The sequence below is a fragment of the Arachis stenosperma genome, chromosome 8 (assembly GCF_014773155.1).
Source record: "Arachis stenosperma cultivar V10309 chromosome 8, arast.V10309.gnm1.PFL2, whole genome shotgun sequence".
Lineage (NCBI taxonomy): Eukaryota > Viridiplantae > Streptophyta > Magnoliopsida > Fabales > Fabaceae > Arachis > Arachis stenosperma.
This window is the reverse complement of record NC_080384.1, coordinates 15,996,216-16,018,492: the sequence shown is the minus strand read 5'-3', so window position 1 is coordinate 16,018,492 and position 22,277 is coordinate 15,996,216. Positions and strand designations below refer to the sequence as shown.

Here is a 22,277-nt window from a genome sequence, read left to right as displayed (position 1 = left end):
ATAACTCTAGATATCATATAGTATGCATTTTTATATGATTGTTTTATAAACTATTGTACAAAAGTTCTAACACTTAAATTTAATACGGTTATGTTTATATAAGTCTTTTTTAAATGACAATATATATCAATTTTACTAATAAGACTTCAAGATTTTTTAACTAATAGTCAATAAAATAGTGAATAAAAAAATTTAAAATAAAAAAGTCTTAAAAAATATTTTATTAATTATTAACTGATGAAAAGAAAAAGAATAATTCCAATCTTATTCCTACATATCTTAGGCTTCTAAATTAAAATTGAGAATTGGATGAAGTTCTGATTGATTAAGTAACAGATTATTCAAACAGAACTTTGCATCATGTCGTTCATTATAATGACTCATTGTCACTACTCCAAGAGATTCAATGAAGATAATCAAAAAGATAAACAATAAATTAAACGTACTAAATTTGCGAAGAAGCATGTCGCTGTGTCTACATTCCACAACGTAACTGACCACAAACATATATATGTATGTGAATAAAAAAATGTTACATGTAAAATTAAATTAGCTATCAAAATCAATCACTAATATACTTGTGTATAAATACATATATTATTTAATTTATTTTTAATATATATTTAAATTTTAATATGTACTTTATATTAATAATTAATTTTAACAGTTAATTTTAATATACACGCACCTTGCATAATATATGCATATATGCGTTGCGCGCCATGAAAACAACCTAAAAAAATCTCTGTCTATGGCTCCCAGACATCGGCACGAACAATTTCAAAATTTTTAATTCATAGACACATGTTATTATTTTTCTTTATTAGTACAGTCAATCTCATTTTATTTCTTTCTTTCATCAAAATACAGCAAATGAATCAAAAAATATCTATAGCAATATACTCTATGTACCCTAAAGACCTAAATAACTCGGTATAAATTGTAATGAATATCTTAGAATACATATAGCATGGTTGATATAAAAGTCGTTGCAGGCAGGTTACTCATACGAGAGTAGAACAAGCTGACGTGGCAGGGTCAAAGAGTGCAGGCAACAAGTATTTCCTTCCGTTGACTCCATTAGCATTATAGCTAGCACCACTTGTGGGGTCCACCAAGAGGGCCCCAGCGTAGCCTGGATAAGCCCCCTTTCCATAAACCCCGGAACAGGCCGAAGCAGCTTCAAGAGGAGCCTCTTTGGGCCCTTGGAAGAATCCATTTCCGAATGGGTTGGTTGCGGTCCCAGCCAGAAGGCTAGCCAAGTTGATAACCATCCCGTCCAGGCCCACGTCGTTGTTGGGAGCAACCAATGGCGGGCTTTGAGGCCCGTACATGGGTTGGTGGAATGGCCAGGCGCATTGACCGGGGCATTGCGTCACGGAGTTTCCAACCCATATGTAAGCTGATTTGTGAACGCCCACGGTTGAACCGTGTGTCCCGCATCTACTGGAACAGAATCCTTCCACTGCCACATCAGCGGAGGTCAAAACAACGTTGACTACGGCGCCGTTGTGTGCACCCTTGGATGCAAGCTGGACGATTTGTTTTTCGGTTAGTGATTTTCCAAGGGAGTACTTGTCGTCGAGGATTTGGGTTCCCAGCGTGAAGGTTGGGTTGTTGGAGTTGATAAATCGGTAGTATTTGTCAGTGGATTTCCACCAGGTGGAGACGGAGGGTTTGGCGGCGGTGGCGGCAGAGAAGGAGGTGATAAAGTCGGAGACGATGGTCCGCTGGGAAGGTTTGAATTGGCCGTACCAGATAAGGTTTATGGAGATTTTTCCGGTGAGAAGAGGGCCTTTGTGGTACTGAAATTGAAGCTGTTGTTGGTCTGAGTCAGCAAGTTTTCTAGCTGCTGAACTCAAATGTAAAAGAGAAAGAATAAAGAAGATGATGAAGACAATATTTGAAGACAAAATAGAAGCCATTTTGATTTTGTATGTAAGTGTATGAATTATGAAATGAATGATGATGATATGGACTATAGAGGGAAAGAGAAGGTATATATAGAGAGAGGGTGAGGAAAGTGGGGAAGGAATGAGGGTATCATGGTAAAAGGGAGGGGGAGGGTGCGGGGAAGGGATTATGTGTGAAAATGAAGTCAAATTAAGAGGGTTTGAGAGGGAGAGAGGAGTGTGAGGTTGACTACTTGCCAGCTTGATGACGCGTTGCTTATTTTATTTTAATTTGGTTGAGTGGGGGAGCTTTCATGGTTTTGACCGCGTTATTTAATTTATTGTTAGCTAGCATCATTGTGTCTCAAATGAAACCTATCAAACCTTCATGTTAGTGAAGGTCGTGCCTTATTTTCTCATCCAACATGTGCTGGATCTGCTTCATGCATCCTTTAGTACTAGTCCAATTTCTTCTCAGAATACGCCGATTCAACTCTTAATTTCTGTATCGCTCATCATCTTTGCTTAATACTCCTTATATGTTTTGACCTTTTAAATAAAAATAATTAAGTATGTCCTACTATTCAATTAGATCACTCATTTGCTAAATGCTATTTAACGATTGTTGTATTGCATTTCAATTCCTTTATTTCAAAAACCAATAGAAACTGCGAAGGGAAAAAAATAATGAATGACTACAAAAAATAATTATATATCACCTACCAATTCAATGTAATGACTTTCAAATTGAACTTAAATAAATGTATGAACGAATGATTTATTGAGTTTAACAGACATATAAATCTCATTCGTGGATAAAAAATTTACAAATATAATTATAGGTTTATTCAAATTTAAAAGTTTCATGTTCCAAAAGTTAATTTTCTAAACTTTTGGGTAGCTGTGTTTTAAATTGTTGGCTTATACCACAAAACGATGATGATGGCAAGTCAAATTAGGGGGCGAGCCTCATTCAAGAGCCAACCATGTGCCCATCTTTGCGGGAGGAAAAATTATTAGACAATTTTTTTTTACTATTATTTTTTATCAAAAGTTAAGAAATGATACCATTTTTTCCCATTTTATGAAATATCTGGGCTTTTTATTTAAATAAATAAAAAATAGAATAATTTCCTAAATATGCAAGGATGAAAACTGTTATTAAAATGTGTATATCCATTTCAGTTATAGCACACGCAAAATGGGTTATGCCTTTGACTCAAGCATGACGCCACGAAATGGTTCTTACATGACAATTTAATAAATAAAGGGAATTAATCTATTTTTTGTATATTTTTTAATTAATAAAGAATTCTTATTTCTACATTTATGATTAATCTTTGTAGTATTAGCAATTTAATACCATAGTATACACTTAGAAATCCCTGTTAGTGGAAAAAGTACGTCTTCTAACTTAAGGTTACACGGTCAATAAACAAACACTACTCAAAAAGAGGGACAAATTTGAAATTAGTATGGTGCAGCCAACAAATTAGAGGCAGGGGGCCTAGTTGAGTAAGGAAAACATATTCTAGAACTAGGGGTGTTCAAATCCAGACCGATCCAAATTAAATCGCTCATCCAATCCAATTCAAACCGAAACCGATTAAAACCGCACTAATTTGGATCTGATTGGATTTTATTTTTTACAAACCGCTGGATCGGATCGGATTTTGGATCTACTTTTCAAAACCGATCCAATCCAATCCAAACCGCACAATGTACTATAATATTATTATTTTATTATTATATTTATAATTATACTTATAACATGTTTAATTTATTATATATTTTTATATTATTCATGTATTATTATTATTTAATAAATAGTTTATGTTCAAAATGTTATTTATTATTTATTTTAACTAACCTATAATTTTATTTCTATGTTATGTTATCGTTAGTTTTTTAAGATATTGTTGAGACTTATTATGTCATTGTTAATTATTTAAAATTTGATGTTAAGACTTGTTATATGTATTTAATTTTTTTAATTTACAAAACCGCAAATCCAATCCAATCCAAACCGCTTGAAATTGGATCGGATCGGATCGGATTTTTTTTAAAACATCATCCAATCCAAACCGCACCGCAAGTAAAATTAGTGTTCGGATCGGATGAGTTTTTGACTCAAAACCGATCCAAACCGCACCGCGAACACCCCTATCTAGAACATTCTTTATTAGGGAAGATGTTTCTGCTGCAAGGCTGGCTGTGGGACTACTCCGCCATACATCTTTGAGCTTTTCATGGCCTTTGAATTGGTTTCGTTTCCGGCTGCTATATAGTACACATTTTTCTATTTGTTCTCAATTGCTCATGGATAAAGTATGTTTCCTCTTTGAAAAGTTTAAGAAATTTTAAAAACATATTTAATATTTTATTTTGTTCAATTTAAATCTATATGTAATGGTAATTTCTATTCACAAATTTTAATTATACTCTTATTGTCTAAAAGTACAGATTAGTTTTGTGTTATATTAGTATACTATATTATTAATAAACAAAATTTTAAGGAGCTGGGAGTTTCAAAATATAGCAAGTAGCTATAGCAGTAGCATAGGTGTTATTTTAATGAGAAATATTAAGGATCAATATTTTTTTTTATTAATAATAGTTCGTATTTTGAATCAAATATTTTATTTTTGTACTAATAGAATTTACAGTTTAAAATTTAGTCTTTAATATTTAATTTAATTAACTATTGATTAAAAATAATCAATTTTATTTGATCATATAATATTATTCTTATTTAATAGATGTTGCCATTTTCTGCATTCTATTAGCCTACTATGTATAATCATTTGTGAATACAAATTATTCTTGAGTGAATAAGCTAAGGTTGCCTAATTATATATCACAATAAATAAAGTCCAATTTTGAGTCTCCTTCGTATCAGATGTTAACTAAATGTTAAAGTATGGATTAGCATTATAAATAAAGAGGTTATCAGATTATTATCAAGGCATTGCTTTATTTGAATGGAAAAGTATAAGGAGATAATGGAATATTCGTACAATGTGAACAATGGAGGTTTAGGAAGTATTAGAGATATAACTATTAGTGTTATCTTTTTTTATCAGCTGAAGCTTTTGGAATGAGTGGTATCATGACATGGTATTAGAGTTCTAGATTTAAAAGGTCAAGAGTTTGATTCTATGTTTATTATTCCCTAACTCATTGTACACATTATATAAATAAGTGATTGTTCCCTAACGGAACTCATTTGCATGACATTTTAGTGCATGGTTCTAATTATAGGGCTTTCAAATATAATTCCCCCTAAATAGTAATATTTTGTAATAGGACAGTCCATGAGAGCGCAAAATTTACCAAAGTTGTTACAAAATAATAAAGATATACGTTTGAATCCCAAAGTTATTAGGAATATTTTTTAGGCATATACTTTAATAGACATCAAAATATCTAGATCTTTCTCCCCGTTTTTGTTTTATAATTATAAACTATACTTAATAAAGAATATATTTACATATATATTCAACGGTACGTTATTATAACACGCTTGTTTATGTAACTAGAATCAATTTCTCCTAATTAAGGATCAAATACTACTACAAATACCATCCTAATTAAAAATGATCATCATGTTTAGATACATAGTGGGGTGCTTGAAGAGCATTAGCACCTAGCAAAACAGCACAGCACGTGAAGAGCTCAGTCTACATTGGGACACACACTCACCAGTTGTTTTTCATTTTCTTCTTCTCAAGTTCCACAATGGATATTTGTTATTTGTGCATACAACATGGTTCTGGATGGATCCAACGTGTAATATTTTCCAATTATAGTATCCACGTGGGCCATACGCAATAACCAAGTTCAGGAATTCCTCAAGTGTTTTCACTTTTTAATGAAAGAAAGAACGCAAGGACATTTTTGTTTTAACAGGAATAAACCCATGAAACCATCGTTTGAAAGCAAACCGAAGTAAATTTGCTTCTATATCATTAATAATAATAATTAAGCAAAAGAAATAATAGAACAAATCAATGAATTTTCAATTTTATCCTACATGAAAGTGCTTTATTTTTACAATATACTAATCCAAATAGTACTAATCCGTGTTACTAATATAGCAGTTGGCATCCTCACACGAGCGTTGAGCACGAAGATGTAGAAGGATCGTAGAGAGCAGGAAGCAAGTACTTCCTTCCATTAGCACCATTTGCATTGTAGCTAGCACCAGTTGCGGAATCCACCAACAAGTTCCCAGCATAGCCAGGGTATGCACCTTTTCCATAAACTCCAGGGCAAGCTGAAGAAGCTTCTAGAGGCGCCTCAGCTGGGCCCTGGTAGTAACCGTTCCCGAAGGGGTTAGTGGCGGTTCCAGCCAAAAGGCTAGCAAGATTGATGACCATACCGTCTAGGCCCACGTCGTTGTTTGGAGCAACAAGTGGCGGGCTTTGAGGCCCGTAGATGGGCTGATGGAAGGGCCACGCGCACTGGCCCGGGCATTGTGTCTCGGAGTTACCAACCCAGATGTAAGCGAACTTGTTATTCTTTCCCTTCAAAGGAGAAGGAGAAGAAGAAGAACCGTGGGTCCCGCAGCGGGACATACAGAAGCCTTCCACTGCCACGTCAGCGGAGGTTAGAACGACGTTGATGGCGTCTTTCTGGTCCCCCTTTGATGCCAACTCAACGAGATTCTTGCTCGTTAAGGATTTCCCCAGAGAGTAACTCTCATCGAGAATCTGTTTTCCCAGTGAAAGTGAAAGAGAGGAAGTTCCCTTCTTCTTGGAGGTGAGGTGGTAGTATTTCTCGGTGGTTTTCCACCACGTGGCAACGGGTGGTTGGTTGGTTTGAGGCGGTGATGTGAGGGAGGTTATGAAGTCGGAAACTATGGCCTTTTGGGAGGGTTTGAATTGACCGTACCATATGAGGTTAACGGAGATTTTGCCGTACAGTAACGGACCGTTATGGTAGCGGAGTAGCTGGGATTGGTCTTGAACCAGCTCCTTCATGTTTCTAGCAGCTAAAGAAAGTTGGAAGAGTGAAATGAGAAGAAAGATTTTGATAATGCATTGAGAAGAAAATAAAGTGGCCATGTTTTTGTGAAAATGGATTCTGACCAAAGCAGAGATTGCTAGCGGTCTTTTCTTTTTTTTTTTTTTAAGTGGAAGCTGAGATAGCGAATGAGATTTTGTTTTGTGGATTGGATGTGGGGGATTGGGAAGAGTATTTATAGGTCCCAGGCAAGGCAAGGGTTTAATTCAGGACTTAGGAGTTTTTAATTTATCGTATTTGAATTGAATAAAATGTGGTTTTAACTGTGTGGAACTTGCGAAGAAAGATAGTGATTAGTGTACTTGATTAAAGGAGAGGTGACTTTTGTGTGTGGGAAGTGGTTAGCCCTTCTGGCATTTACGAGCCACGGCTTGTCCAGTAAGTAAGGTAGAGGGACCCCCCTTCCCTCCGAAAACTACTCTAATCCCACCTCTCCATGAGCAAGTGAAGCTCACGCGCTGAACTAAAATGTGTCTTCTTATGGAGCGTGAGAGGCAAGGCAGTGTGGGTAATGGGGATGCATTTAAAAAAGGGGTTCTGAGTAAAAGAAAGAAAGTGCAATCCTTTGTTGAAATAAGTGATGAGGTCTTTATTGTTTTTGTGGGGATGGCTACGTGACAAGAGCGTTACAGCTTAGGAACAGTTTGATTATTTTGAAGAATGGTGGATTGTCAAAATTGGCCATTGGGTGTAGGCTTCTCAGGTAAGGGACTAGAAGGGTATAATGGGAAGAATAGGAAGCGGGAATTATGGGGCAAAGCAAAGAGAGACGTTAGGATATATGCCAGCCTGGATGGTGTGTATTTTTATTGGGGAACGGGTATTGATCCAACTGGCACTTAACCATAGCCCCAAACGAAAGGAGTATCCAAGGAAGCACGTGACTGAATGCGCCACCCCTCATTCGATAATTATCCACGCGCCACTCACGTGACCTCACACGGTGGATGCCTCCTTCCACCTCTGCCTGTATACCTGTACCTATCTATTATACATATAGCCTCAAAGGACAAAGGCTCACACGTTGCTCGACATTATTATGGTGCTAAGCATTAATGTTATACAAAATTCTGTAAGAAACAAAAATGTTACACAAATTAAATGTTAAATCTAAACCGCTAAAGTTTGTAACTCAAGTGTTGTTAAGTTTAGCAACTCTTGTCAATCAATAAAATCATAAATTAGAAGTTGTATTAATTTAATAGTAATACTATATCACTAGTAAATATTATCATTTTAGAATAATATTAATTATTTGTATTTACATTTACAAAAAATTAATAAAATTTGCACACATGATATAGTTCGTATCCATATTTTGATATTAATAAAATTTATTTATTGAAAATAATTTAATATTTATACTAATCAAAATTATTAAAACTGTTGGCCTTAAGATTTTCTTATTAATTTAATATTCAGTTCAATTTTATTTTTTTTTATCTTGACATTAAAAGAGAGGTTAAACCTATCCTATAAACTTATGTTATAGTTTCCTACGGCAGCATGATGGCAATTAATGACTAGTACACTGTCGCTAATATATGATCAACTTACTTAATGTTCAGTTATGGCTTGAGGACTACATTGATTTTTGATAATTTAATGTATTTAAGGGTTATTACTTAATTACTTATTATTAGTAGTAGGCCAGATGCGTTCCACTTGCACCTTGCACTTTCTCTGCACCTCTGAAACTGAAAAAATGACACAACATAATTGCCTTTACGTAGTTATTAACTGGGCACATATATTATTTTATGGTGTTGCTAACCTAAAATCACGAGAACAAATATAGATAATAAACAATAAGCCAGATTCACGAGGGAATAGCACTAAGCTAATTTTTTTAGTGTGAGTTTTATGTATATTTACGAAAGAAACACTTGCTGGGTGTCCGCTTACAATGGCCTAAATTCCCGATAGTCGCAAAAACAAGCCCAGCGAATGTGATGGTGCATGCACCTCTGGATTGAATAAAGTTTTCAGACAAATACTTATCTTATCATTGACGTAGTACTTGGTATAGTTTTTAAAAATGTATCTGAAAAAATTATCCTATAATTTAATAATTTATACGCTATGAATCTATGATATAAATTTCAACTTACATAATACTTATTTTAAGGTATGTGAGTGAGGTTTTGAATTGAAATAATTTTTGGGCACACCAGTTTCTCCTATATCTTGAACAAGGTCAAAGAATCTAACGACATTATTAGCTAATACTAACAAATAATTAGGCCAACACGCACATTACGTCTTTATTAATATTTAGGAACTTAATTCGTTGCGTTGAATATATTTCATTGGATTCGGTCTGTCCGTGATACAGAGGACTGGATGGTAGCTGTGCGAGCTAGATATTAATCAATGGAGTCATCAATTGATATTGTGAATTGCCCATAATCTCCTCTTGAATGTTTGGTGGGATTAACAATACATAGCTTTTTTATATACATTTGGGGTTGGTATCGTATATAAATGGGGGAGCTGCTACCTTGGCCAACAGCTTGTTGTCCGCTCATGTTTTTCAAGCAAACTCAATCATAGAGGATAGAGCCTTTATTTTATGCCTCCTTTTTTTAATTTTCCTTTGGTCCTATCCGATAACACACCAAGAAAGGCATTTATTTGGATTTGCATAGGAAAGTTCCGGAAGTAGTACGCTAGGTGTTAATGTAACACTACATGTAAATAGTTTCGTAAAAAATTATAAATTATAGCAGGGACGAGGTGCGCTAGAATAATGCACACAACACTGTCAACACACACCAATTTAGTTGAAAGGTTATCGTCGGGGGACATGTAAAACGAGGCCATAGAATTATTCTATTTTCTTTTTCTCTGGTCAAAGGTCATATAATTAAATGGGACTATGAATAGTTTTACTTTTATAACACAAGTTAGTATCTAGGTTGGGCTTGAGCTGACCACGCTGTATTGCTGAAATCTAATCAACTAATCAAACAATCCCTTTGTCTTCCAGTTTAATGGAAAAACAGACAAGGGGGAACTAGGGAATTGAAATTAGCAAACATTGTGTGTAAACTCTTATGAGAAAGGATGAAACCACGATTAAGTGATTAATTAAACTTTAAAAATAAAGCTGCTAAAACAATTACAATGGGGTGGTGGCGCAGTTGGCTAGCGCGTAGGTCTCATAGCTTAAGAGTGATCCTGAGGTCGAGAGTTCGAGCCTCTCTCACCCCATTTTGCTTTCTTTTTATTTATTTTTTTCCTTTGTTCTTGGTTTTTGGTCATGTTTCTTTTCTTTTTTTCATGAGGTTTGTGAAGGAAATGCTCCTACGGCCCAATATAAATGGAATAATTAGTCCATCGATAGCATATTAATCTTCCACATCCAAAAAAACAGCATATTAATCTTCCTAAGATCGTGTCGTGTCTTTTCATGAAGTGGACTAATCGGCCTATCAATATTATTCAGCCCGAATGCAAGAAAACTTTCTTTTAGCAAACACAAATACTACGAAAAGTCCCAGTCCAAAAAAAAAAAAAAAAACTACCAAAAGGTATCATGAAAAATAGGGGGGAAATGACACTTTAGCAACTTTTCAAAATACCTTAAACTATAAAGGTTGGAAAAAGAGTGATCCAAATAACATATCTTAAGAAAAAGTTGTTATTGTTCTCCAAAATAAAATGGTTGACCGAATATGAGGTACCAATAAATTATTCACCTTCTCTTTTGTAGTTTTTCCTGGTAATAATTAACATATCTATAAACTTAGATTCTATAGATTGGTGTAACTTAAATTTTAATATTTAATTTAGTTGAATAATATAATACTAGTTTTCTTTAAATAATTTATAAAAAGGAATTTTTTTGGTAAAGAGTATAATTAAGTGAAGAATAAAAATTTTCACCAAATTTATAAAAAAATGTGTATTGCACGTGATATGGTCGCCTTTAAATGCGAGTTATAACTCGGTATTATAGCCGTTATCACTAAGAGCTGTAACTGTCACCCGTTATAAGCTCGGCCTTTCATAAGCCATAACTCGGTCAGAATTATATTCTTACCATAACCGACGATCAAACGGCACATCAGTCAGTTACAATATCAATCATTTTGAAACTGACGATTAATGTCAAAAACGTAACAGACGAGGAGCTCACCATATAAAGCAAGGTAAGATATTCTACCAAGTCAAGTTTTTCAGAGAATACAATATACTGACTTAGACTTCGGAGTACCTTTGCAGGTACACTCCCCCCTTTTTTTGTTGCTCGTCTTTTCACATCCCTTCACAAGGAAGAAAGCTCGGATTCAAGGATCAGGTGTTCAAGCCTTTGAGGTGATAGCTCGGCAATCAACAACCGATCTATTTCGCAGGCAAGATCAATTGGCGCCCACCGTGGGGCCGAAGAGATAAAATTCTTTCTTTTGGTCCCATTGTTTTCGCTCGCACCCATAGTTGACGTACCACCTCCTTCCACATCCAAACTTATGCGAATGGTAACCGAGTTACAACAAGCCAATCAGCGAATGGCAGATGAAAATCAAATAATGGACGCTCAAATTGCTGAACTGAACCATGCTCGGATCGAGAACATTAACGCTCGTTGACAACAAACAGAAAATAATGAGCATCATTCTGACCCCTCCCACGTTTCGGAGACCAATCAGGCTGAGGAAGCCCAGCTTGAAGACGAAAACGAGGAACCTGACGAACTTATAGGACCTTTCACGCCAGAAGTAATGAACTTCAAGCTGCCAAAAAGATTCACCCTGCCGCTAACCATCACACCTTACGATGGGCTCGGAGATCTGAAGAAATTTCTTAAAAAATTTCGATCGATAATGATCGTCAACGGTGCATCTGATATTATTTGATATCATTGCTTTCCAAATTATTTAGCGGTCCTGCACTTGATTGGTTGTGTGCTTTGCCTGCAGGTTCCATTTCAAGATTCCAACAACTGGCCAAGCTATTTGAAGAACACTTTGCTGGATCTGCAATTTACCTGCACGATTCGGATTATCTGAATACAATCAAACAAGGACAAAATAAAAGTCTGAAGGATTACATGACTCGCTTCACCAAGGTCGCCATTAGCATACCAGACCTTCACCCTGAAGTCCATCTTCACGCAATCAAAAGCGGACTCCGGCCCGAAAAATTCCAAGAAACCATTGCTGTGGTTAAGCAGAAAACTCTTGCCGAGTTTCGCGAGAAGGCGAAAGGTCAAATTGATATTGAAGAACTAAGACAAGCCCGGAAGTCGGGCAAAACACATTTCAGAGACGACGACAAGGTGCCAAACAGTAAAAAAATTTTAAACTAACTCCTCGGTTTGATTCTTATACGCAGTTCAACGCCAAACGCAAGGATATCATCAAAGAAATCCTGAATTCGAAATTAATCAAACCACCAAGGAAGGCGGGTACCTATCAAGATGCTAAGAATGTGGATAAGTCCAAGTATTGTGCATTCCACCAAAAGCACAGCCACACTACCGACGACTGTGTGGTGGCAAAAAACCTCTTGGAAAGACTAGTTCGGCAAGGCCACCTCGACAAATATATTGGAGGACACATGCATAAACGTCCCACAACCAATGACCTACCCGAACAACCACACCGAGGCAAAGAAAAGGCAACACCAATCACTTATGAAAGGCCCCGAGGTATAATTAATTGTATTTCAGGAGGATACACCAGCGGAGGACAATCAAATTCAGCTAGGAAAAGATCGTACCGAGCAATATGCTCGGCGGACAGCCCAGGCGTTGGAACCGAGATGAGCACCCCACTCCTACAAGTCACATTCACACATGCGGACTTCAACTCTAATATACAAAACCTAGATGACCCTGTTATCATCACCTTACAATTGGGAGACTTGTTGGTAAAGAAGGTCCTCCTGGATCCCGAAAGCAGCGCCGACGTTCTTTTTTACTCAACATTTCAAAAAATGAAGTTAAGCAACAATATTCTGCAGTCAACAGGCGGAGACCCAGTCAGTTTCTCGGGTGAGCGAGTTCCGATAATAGGATCAGTGTGGCTACTGGTGCACGAAATTGTGATCATCAATGGCGCCATCAACATGGTACGCTCAATTGCAATCTCAACTCTTTATCACAACTTTGCACAACTAACCAGCAAGTGCACTGGGTCGTCCAAGTAATAAACCTTACGCGAGTAAGGATCGATCCCACGGAGATTGTTGGTATGAAGCAAGCTATGGTCACCTTGTAAATCTTAGTCAGGCAGATTCAAATGGTTATGGATGATATATGAATAAAGCATAAAGATAGAGATACTTATGTAATGCATTGGTGAGAATTTCAGATAAGCGTATGGAGATGCTTTGTCCCTTCTATCTCTCTGCTTTCCTACTGTCTTTATCCAATCCTTCTTACTCCTTTCTATGGCAAGCTGTATGTTGGGCATCACCGTTGTCAGTGGCTACAATCCCGTCCTCTCAGTGAAAATGTTCAACGCACCCTGTCATGGCACGGCTAATCATCTGTCGGTTCTCAATCAGGTTGGAATAGAATCCATTGATTCTTTTGCGTCTGTCACTAACGCCCAGCCTTCAGGAGTTTGAAGCTCGTCACAGTCATTCAATCATTGAATCCTACTCAGAATACCACAGACAAGGTTTAGACCTTCCGGATTCTCTTGAATGCCGCCATCAATTCTAGCTTATACCACGAAGATTCTGATTAAGGGATCCAAGAGATATCCACTCAATCTAAGGTAGAACGGAAGTGGTTGTCAGGCACACGTTCATAGGTGAGAATGATGATGAGTGTCACGGATCATCACATTCATCAAGTTGAGGAACAAGTGATATCTTAGAACAAGAATAAGCTGAATTGAATAGAAGAACAATAGTAATTGCATTAATACTCGAGGTACAGCAGAGCTCCACACCTTAATCTATGGTGTGTAGAAACTCCACCGTTGAAAATACATAAGAACAAAAGTGATCATTGGCTTCGGCCCCAGAGAGGGAACCAGAAGAACCAAGATGAAAATACAATAGCAAAAGGTCCTATTTGTAAAGAACTAGTAGACTAGGGTTTACAAAAATGAGTAAATGACATAAAAATCCACTTCCGGGCCTACTTGGTGTGTGCTTGGGATGAGCATTGAAGAATTTTCGTGTAGAGACTTTTCTTGGAGTTAAACGCCAGCTTTTGTGCCAGTTTGGGCGTTTAACTCCCATTCTTGTGCCAGTTCCGGCGTTTAACGCTGGGCAGTTTTGAGCTGATTTAGAACGCCGGTTTGGGCCATCAAATCTCAGGCAAAGTATGGACTATTATACATTGCTGGAAAGCCCAGGATGTCTACTTTCCAACGCAGTTGAGAACGCGCCAATTGGGCTTCTGTAGCTCCAGAAAATCTACTTCGAGTGTAGGGAGGTACGAATCCAACAGAATCTGCAGTCCTTTTCAGCCTCTGAATCAGATTTTTGCTCAGGTCCCTCAATTTCAGCCAGAAAATACCTGAAATCACAGAAAAACACACAAACTCATAGTAAAGTCTAGAAAAGTGAATTTTAACTAAAAACTAATAAAAATATACTAAAAACTAACTAAAACATACTAAAAACATACTAAAAACAATGCCAAAAAGCGTATAAATTATCCGCTCATCACAACACCAAAATTAAATTGTTGTTTGTCCCCAAGCAACTGAAAATAAAATAAGATAAAAAGAAGAGAGTATGCAATGAATTCCAAAAACATCTATGAAGATCAGTATTAATTAGATGAGCGGGGCTTTTAGCTTTTTGCCTCTGAATAGTTTTGGCATCTCACTCTATCCTTTAAAATTCAGAATGATTGGCTTCTATAGGAACTCAGAATCCAGATAGTGTTATTGATTCTCCTAGTTAAGTATGATGATTCTTGAACACAGTTACTTTATGAGTCTTGGCCGTGACCCAAAGCACTCTGTCTTCCAGTATTACCACTGGATACATACATGCCACAGACACATAATTGGGTGAACCTTTTCAGATTGTGACTCAGCTTTGCTAGAGTCCCCAATTAGAGGTGTCCAGGGTTCTTAAGCACACTCTTTTTGCCTTGGATCACAAATTCATTATTTTTTTTCCTTTTTTCTTCTTTTTTTTTTCGTTTTCTCTTTTCTCTTTTTTTTTTTTAAATATTCACTGCTTTTTCTTGCTTCAAGAATCATTTTTATGATTTTTCAGATCCTCAGTAACATGTCTTCTTTTTCATCATTCTTTCAAGAGTCAACCATTCATGAACAACAAATTCAAAAGACATATGCACTGTTTAAGCATACATTCAGAAAACAAAAGTATTGCCACCACATCAAAATAATTAATCTGTTATAAAATTTAAAATTCATGCAATTTTTCTCTTTTTCAATTAAGAACATTTTTCATTCAAGAAAGGTGATGGATTCATAGGACATTCATAACTTTAAGGCATAGACACTAAGACACTAATGATCATAAGACACAAACATAGATAAACATAAGCATTAAAATTCGAAAAACATGAAAATAAAGAACAAGGAAATTAAAGAACGGGTCCACCTTAGTGATGGCGGCTTGTTCTTCCTCTTGAAAATCTTATGGAGTGCTTGAGCTCCTCAATGTCTCTTCCTTGCCTTTGTTGTTCCTCTCTCATGATTCTTTGATCTTCTCTAATTTCATGGAGGAGGATGGAATGTTCTTGGTGCTCCACCCTTAGTTGTCCCATGTTAAAACTCAATTCTCCTAGGGATGTGTTGATTTGCTCCCAATAGTTTTGTGGAGGAAAGTGCATCCCTTGAGGTATCTCAGGGATTTCATGATGAGTGGGATCTCTTGTTTGCTCCATCCTTTTCTTAGTGATGGGCTTGTCCTCATCAATGAGGGTGTCTCCCTCAATGTCAATTCCAACTGAATAACAGAGGTGACAAATGAGATGAAGAAAGGCTAACCTTGCCAAGGTAGAGGACTTGTCCGCCACCTTATAAAGTTATTGGGCTATAACCTCATGAACTTATACTTCCTCTCCAATCATGATGCTATGAATCATGATGGCCCGGTCTATAGTAACTTCAGACCGGTTGCTAGTGGGAATGATTGAGCGTTGGATAAACTCCAACCATCCCCTAGCCACGGGCTTGAGGTCATGCCTTCTTAGTTGAACCGGCTTCCCTCTTCACAAATGTCTATGAGGACTTGGTCCAACCTTTGATCAAAGTTGACCCTTCTAGTGTAAGGGTGTTCATCTCCTTGCATCATGGGCAAGTTGAATGCCAACCTTACATTTTCCGGACTAAAATCTAAGCATTTCCCCCGAACCATTGTAAGCCAATTCTTTGGGTTCGGGTTCACACTTTGATCATGGCTCTTGGTGATCCATGCATTGGCATAGAACTCTTGAACCATTAAGATTCTGACTTGTTGAATGGGGTTGGTAAGAACTTCCCAACCTCTTCTTCGAATCTCATGTCGGATCTCCGGGTATTCACTCTTTTTGAGTTTGAAAGGGACCTCGGGGATCACCTTCTTCATGGCCACAACTTCATAGAAGTGGTCTTGATACACCCTTGAGATGAATCTCTCATCTCCCATGACTCGGAGGTGGAAGCTTTTGCCTTCCCTTTCTGCTTTCTAGAGGTTTCTCCGGCCTTGGATGCCATAAATGGTTATGGAAAAACAAAAAGCAATGCTTTTACCACACCAAACTTAAAAGGTTTGCTCGTCCTCGAGCAAAAGAAGAAAGAAGAGAGTAGAAGAAGAAGAAGAAATAGAGGAGTTGGAGATGTCTTTGTGGTTCGGCCAAAGGGGGAGAAGTAGTGTTTAGGTTGTGTGAAAATGAAAGAGTGAAGATGGGTTTATATAGGGGTGGAGAGAGGGGTAGGGTTCGGTTATGAATGGGTGGGTTTGGGAGGGAAAGTGGTTTGAATTTGAATGGTGAGGTAGGTGAGGTTTTATGAAGGATGGATATGAGTGGTGAAGAGAATAGTGGGATTTGATAGGTGAGGGGTTTTTGGGGAAGAGTGGTTGAGGTGATTGGTGAATGTGTGAAGAAGAAGAGAGAGGGTGGTGGGGTAGGTGGGGATCCTATGGGGTCCACAGATCCTGAGGTGTCAAGGAAAATTCATCCCTGCACCAAGTGGCGAGCAAAAATGCTCTTTAGGCCAATTCTGGCGTTAAACGCCGGGCTGGCGCCCATTTCTGGCGTTTAACGCCAGCTTCTTGCCCTTTCCTGGCGTTTAACGCCAGTCTGGTGCCCCTTTCTGGCGTTAAACGCCCAGAATGGTGCCAGACTGGGCGTTAAACGCCCATTTGCTGCCCTTACTGGCGTTTAAACGCCAGCAAGATCTTCCTCCAGGGTGTGCTGTTTTTCTTTCTATTTTTCATTATGTTTTTGCCTTTTCAATTGATTTTGTGACTTTCCATGATCATCAACCTACAGAAAACATAAAATAACAAAGGGAAATAGATTAAATATAACATTGGGTTACCTCCCAACAAGCGCTTCTTTAATGTCAGTAGCTTGACAGAGGGCTCTCATGGAGCCTCACAGATACTCAGAGCAATATTGGAACCTCCTAACACCAAACTTAGAGTTTGAATGTGGGGGTTCAACACCAAACTTAGAAGTTGGTTGTGGCCTCCCATCACCAAACTTAGAGTTTGACTGTGGGGGCTCTGTTTGACTCTGTTTTGAGAGAAGCTCTTCATGCTTCCTCTCCATGGTGATAGAGGGATATCCTTGAGCCTTAAACACATAGGATTCTTCATTCACTTGAATGATCAATTCTCCTCTGTCCACATCAATCACAGCCTTTGCTGTGGCTAGGAAGGGTCTGCCAAGGATGATGGATTCATCCATGCACTTCCCAGTTTCTAGGACTATGAAATCATCAGGGATGTAATGGTCTTCAATCTTTACCAGAACATCCTCTACAAGCCCATAAGCTTGTTTTCTTGAATTGTCTGCCATCTCTAGTGAGATTCTTGCAGCTTGTACATCAAAGATCCCTAGCTTCTCCATTATAGAGAGAGGCATGAGGTTTATACTTGACCTTAAGTCACACAGAGCCTTCTTAAAGGTCATGGTGCCTATGGTACAAGGTATTGAAAACTTTCCAGGATCCTGTCTCTTTTGAGGTAATCTCTGCCTAGTCAAGTCATCCAGTTCTTTGGTGAGTAAAGGGGGTTCATCCTCCTAAGTCTCATTACCAAATAACTTGTCATTTAGCTTCATGATTGCTCCAAGGTATTTAGCAGCTTGCTCTTCAGTGACATACTCATCCTCTTCAGAGGAAGAATACTCATCAGAGCTCATGAATGGCAGAAGTAAATCCAATGAAATCTCTATGGTCTCATTCTGAGCCTCAGATTCCCATTGTTCCTCATTAGGGAACTCATTGGAGGCCAGTGGACGTCCATTGAGGTCTTCTTCAGTGGCGATCACTGCCTCTTCCTCCTCTCCAAGTTCGGCCATGTGGGTCATGTTAATGGCCTTGCATTCTCCTTTTGGGTTCTCTTCTGTATTGCTTGGAAGAGTACTAGGAGGGAGTTTAGTAATTTTCTTGCTCAGCTGTTCCACTTGTGCCTCCAAGTTTCTAATGGAGGACCTTGTTTCAGTCATGAAACTTTGAGTGGTTTTGATTAGATCAGAGACCATGGTTGCTAAGTCAGAGTGGCTCTGCTTAGAATTCTCTGTCTGTTGCTGAGAAGATGATGAAAAAGGCTTGCCATTGCTAAACCTGTTTCTTCCACCATTATTGTTGTTGAAACCTTGTTGAGGTCTCTGTTGATCCTTCCATGAGAGATTTGGATGATTTCTCCATGAAGAATTATAGGTGTTTCCATAGGGTTCTCCCATGTAATTCACCTCTTCCATTGAAGGGTTCTCAGGATCATAAGCTTCTTCTTCAGATGAAGCGTCCTTAGTACTGCCTGGTGCAGCTTGCATTCCAGACAGACTTTGAGAAATCATATTGACTTGCTGAGTCAATATTTTGTTCTGAGCCAATATGGCATTCAGAGTATCAATTTCAAGAACTCCTTTCTTCTGATTTGTCCCATTGTTCACAGGATTCCTTTCAGAAGTGTACATGAATTGGTTATTTGCAACCATTTCAATGAGTTCTTGAGCTTCTGCAGGCGTCTTCTTCAGATGAAGAGATCCTCTAGCAGAGCTGTCCAGTGACATTTTGGACAGTTCAGACAGACCATCATAGAAGATACCTATGATGCTCCATTCAGAAAACATGTCAGAGGGACACTTTCTGATCAATTGTTTGTATCTTTCCCAAGCTTCATAGAGGGATTCACCTTCCTTCTGTCTGAAGGTTTGAACTTCCACTCTAAGGTTACTCAATTTTTGAGGTGGAAAGAACTTTGCCAAGAAGGCATTGACTAGCTTTTCCCAAGAGTTCAGGCTTTTTTTAGGTTGTGAGTCCAACCATATCCTAGCTCTGTCTCTTACAGCAAAAGAGAATAGCATAAGTCTGTAGACCTCAGGGTCAACCCCATTGGTCTTGATAGTGTCACAGATTTGCAAGAATTCAGCTAAAAACTGATGAGGATCTTCCAATGGAAGTCCATGGAATTTGCAATTCTATTGCATTAGAGAAACTAATTGAGGCTTAAGCTCAAAGTTGTTTGCTCCAATGGCAGGGATAGAGATGCTTCTCCCATAGAAGTCGGGAGTAGGTGCAGTAAAGTCACCCAGCACCTTCCTTGCATTGTTGGCATTGTTGTTATTTTCGGCTGCCATGGGTTCCTCTTCTTTGAAGATTTCTGTTAGGTCCTCTACAGAGAGTTGTGCCTTAGCTTCTCTTAGCTTTCGCTTCAAGGTCCTTTCAGGTTCAGGATCAGCCTCAACAAGAATGCTTTTGTCTTTGCTCCTGCTCATATGAATGAGAAGAGAACAAGAAAATATGGAATCCTCTATGTCACAGTATAGAGATTCCTTGAGGTGTCAGAGGAAAAAAAATAGAAGGAAGAGGTAGAAAATTCGAACTTATCAAGGAAAGAGGGAGTTCGAATTGTGCATTGAGGAGTAGTGTTAGTCCATAAATAGAAGGATGTGAGAAGAGGGGAAGAAATTTTTGAAAATAAATTAAAAGATTTTAAAAACATGTAAAAAAACTAATTGATTTTCGAAAACTAAGAGTGGAAAAGAAAGCAAGTGATTTTTGAAAAAAAATTTGAAATTAGAAATTAAAAAGATATGATTAAAAACTATTTTGAAAAAGATGTGATTAAAAAGATATAATTTAAAAGCTATGGTTTTAAAAAGATGTGATTGAGAAGATATGATTTGAAAAACAATTTAAAAAGATCTGATTTTAAAAATTAATGACCTGCCTAACAAGAAAGATATGATTCAGACATTAAACCTTTCTCAACAGAAAAGGCAACATACTTTAAATGTTGAATCAAATCATTAATTGATAGCAAGTATTTTTGAAAATGGAAAGAAATTGATTTTGAAAATATATGATTGAAAAGATATGATTTGAAAAAGATTTGATTTTGAAAAAAATTTGAAAACTTGAAAAAAATTTGAGTTAAAAACAGAATCTTCCCTCTTGTGCCATCCTGGCGTTAAACGCCTAGAATGGTATACATTCTGGCGTTTAACGCCCAAAATACTATCCTTTTGGGCGTTAAACGCCCAGCCAGGCACCCTGGCTGGCGTTTAAACGCCAGTTTTCCTTCTTCACTGGGCGTTTTGAACGCCCAGCTTTTTCTGTGTAATTCCTCTGCTGTATGTTCTGAATCTTCAATTCTCTGTATTATTGACTTGAAAAGACACAAATTAAAAATATTTTTGAATTTTTAATGATGAGGAATAATCAAAATGCAACTAAAATCAAATAACAATGCATGCAATACACCAAACTTAGAAGTTTGTATACTATTGACACTAACAAAATGAGAATGCATATGAGAAACAACAAAACACTCAAGACAAGAGAATTTAAAGATCAGAGCAAGGAAATCATCAAGAACATCTTGAAGATCACTTAAGACAAATGAATGAATGCAAGAAGAATAGAAACATGCAATTGACACCAAACTTAACATGAGACACTAGACTCAACAAGAGACATACAATATTTTTGGTTTTTATGATTTTGTAAATTTTTTGGATTTTTCGAAAATTAAGTGGAACAGAAAATAAAGATATCAAAATTCTTAATGAGAATTCCAGGAATCATGCAATGTTAGTCTAAAGCTTCAGTCTAAAGGAATTAAACATGGCTAGCCAAGCTTCAGCAGGACATTGCATTCAAGAGCTAAATTGATGAGGATCAATCAGCTTTGGTGATGATAAGAACATCACCTTGAAACACTAGAATTCATTCTTAAGAACTCTGAAGAAAAATACCTAATCTAAGCAACAAGATGAACCGTCAGTTGTCCAAACTCAACAATCCCCGGCAACGGCGCCAAAAACTTGGTGCACGAAATTGTGATCATCAATGGCGCCATCAACATGGTACGCTCAATTGCAATCTCAACTCTTTATCACAACTTCGCACAACTAACCAGCAAGTGCACTGGGTCGTCCAAGTAATAAACCTTACGTGAGTAAGGGTCGATCCCACGGAGATTGTTGGTATGAAGCAAGCTATGGTCACCTTGTAAATCTTAGTCAGACAGATTCAAATGGTTATGAATGATATACGAATAAAGCATAAAGATAGAGATACTTATGTAATGCATTGGTGAGAATTTCAGATAAACGTATGGAGATTCTTTGTCCCTTCCGTCTTTCTGCTTTCCTACTGTCTTTATCCAATCCTTCTTACTCCTTTCCATAGCAAGCTGTATGTTGGGCATCACCGTTGTTAGTGGCTACAATCCCGTCCTCTCAGTGAAAATGTTCAACGCACCCTGTCAGGGCACGGCTAATCATCTGTCAGTTCTCAATCAGGTTGGAATAGAATCCATTGATTCTTTTGCGTCTGTCACTAACGCCCAGCCTTCAGGAGTTTGAAGCTCGTCACAGTCATTCAATCATTGAATCCTATTCAGAATACCACAGACAAGGTTTAGACCTTCTGGATTCTCTTGAATGCCGCCATCAATTCTAGCTTATACCACGAAGATTCTGATTAAGGGATCCAAGAGATATCCACTCAATCTAAGGTAGAACGGAGGTGGTTGTCAGGCACACGTTCATAGGTGAGAATGATGATGAGTGTCACGGATCATCACATTCATCAAGTTGAGGAACAAGTGATATCTTAGAACAAGAATAAGCTGAATTGAATAGAAGAACAATAGTAATTGCATTAATACTCGAGGTACAGCAGAGCTCCACACCTTAATCTATGGTGTGTAGAAACTCCACCGTTGAAAATACATAAGAACAAAAGTGATCATTGG

The 22,277-nt window shown here is 37.6% G+C and overlaps 2 protein-coding genes and 2 non-coding genes across 4 annotated transcripts; 2 read left to right on the top strand and 2 right to left on the bottom strand.

Moving 5' to 3' along the window:
• Window positions 1-765: 765 nt before the first annotated feature.
• LOC130943320 (protein EXORDIUM-like) lies at window positions 766-1,979 on the bottom strand. Its single transcript, XM_057871148.1, has one exon. The coding sequence runs from the start codon at window positions 1,923-1,925 to the stop codon at window positions 1,005-1,007; it is 921 nt and encodes a 306-aa protein (XP_057727131.1). The 5' UTR covers window positions 1,926-1,979; the 3' UTR covers window positions 766-1,004.
• Window positions 1,980-5,887: 3,908 nt separating this feature from the next.
• Window positions 5,888-7,068, bottom strand: LOC130946482 (protein PHOSPHATE-INDUCED 1-like). The gene has a single exon (XM_057875245.1). It carries the CDS (start codon window positions 6,956-6,958, stop codon window positions 6,002-6,004), a length of 957 nt encoding a protein of 318 aa, XP_057731228.1. The 5' UTR covers window positions 6,959-7,068; the 3' UTR covers window positions 5,888-6,001.
• Window positions 7,069-10,045: 2,977 nt separating this feature from the next.
• TRNAM-CAU (transfer RNA methionine (anticodon CAU)) lies at window positions 10,046-10,130 on the top strand. Its single transcript is given in 2 exon segments — window positions 10,046-10,083; window positions 10,095-10,130. It is a non-coding gene; the product is annotated as a tRNA-Met (tRNA).
• A 9,011-nt stretch (window positions 10,131-19,141) lies between these two features.
• LOC130947097 (small nucleolar RNA R71) lies at window positions 19,142-19,248 on the top strand. The gene has a single exon (XR_009072508.1). It is a non-coding gene; the product is annotated as a small nucleolar RNA R71 (small nucleolar RNA).
• Window positions 19,249-22,277: the final 3,029 nt, after the last annotated feature.

What these genes read in the sequence shown, in the direction of transcription:
- LOC130943320 (XM_057871148.1), bottom strand. Translation starts at nt 1,925, where the DNA reads ATGGCTTCTATTTTGTCTTCAAATATTGTCTTCATCATCTTCTTTATT.
- LOC130946482 (XM_057875245.1), bottom strand. Translation starts at nt 6,958, where the DNA reads ATGGCCACTTTATTTTCTTCTCAATGCATTATCAAAATCTTTCTTCTC.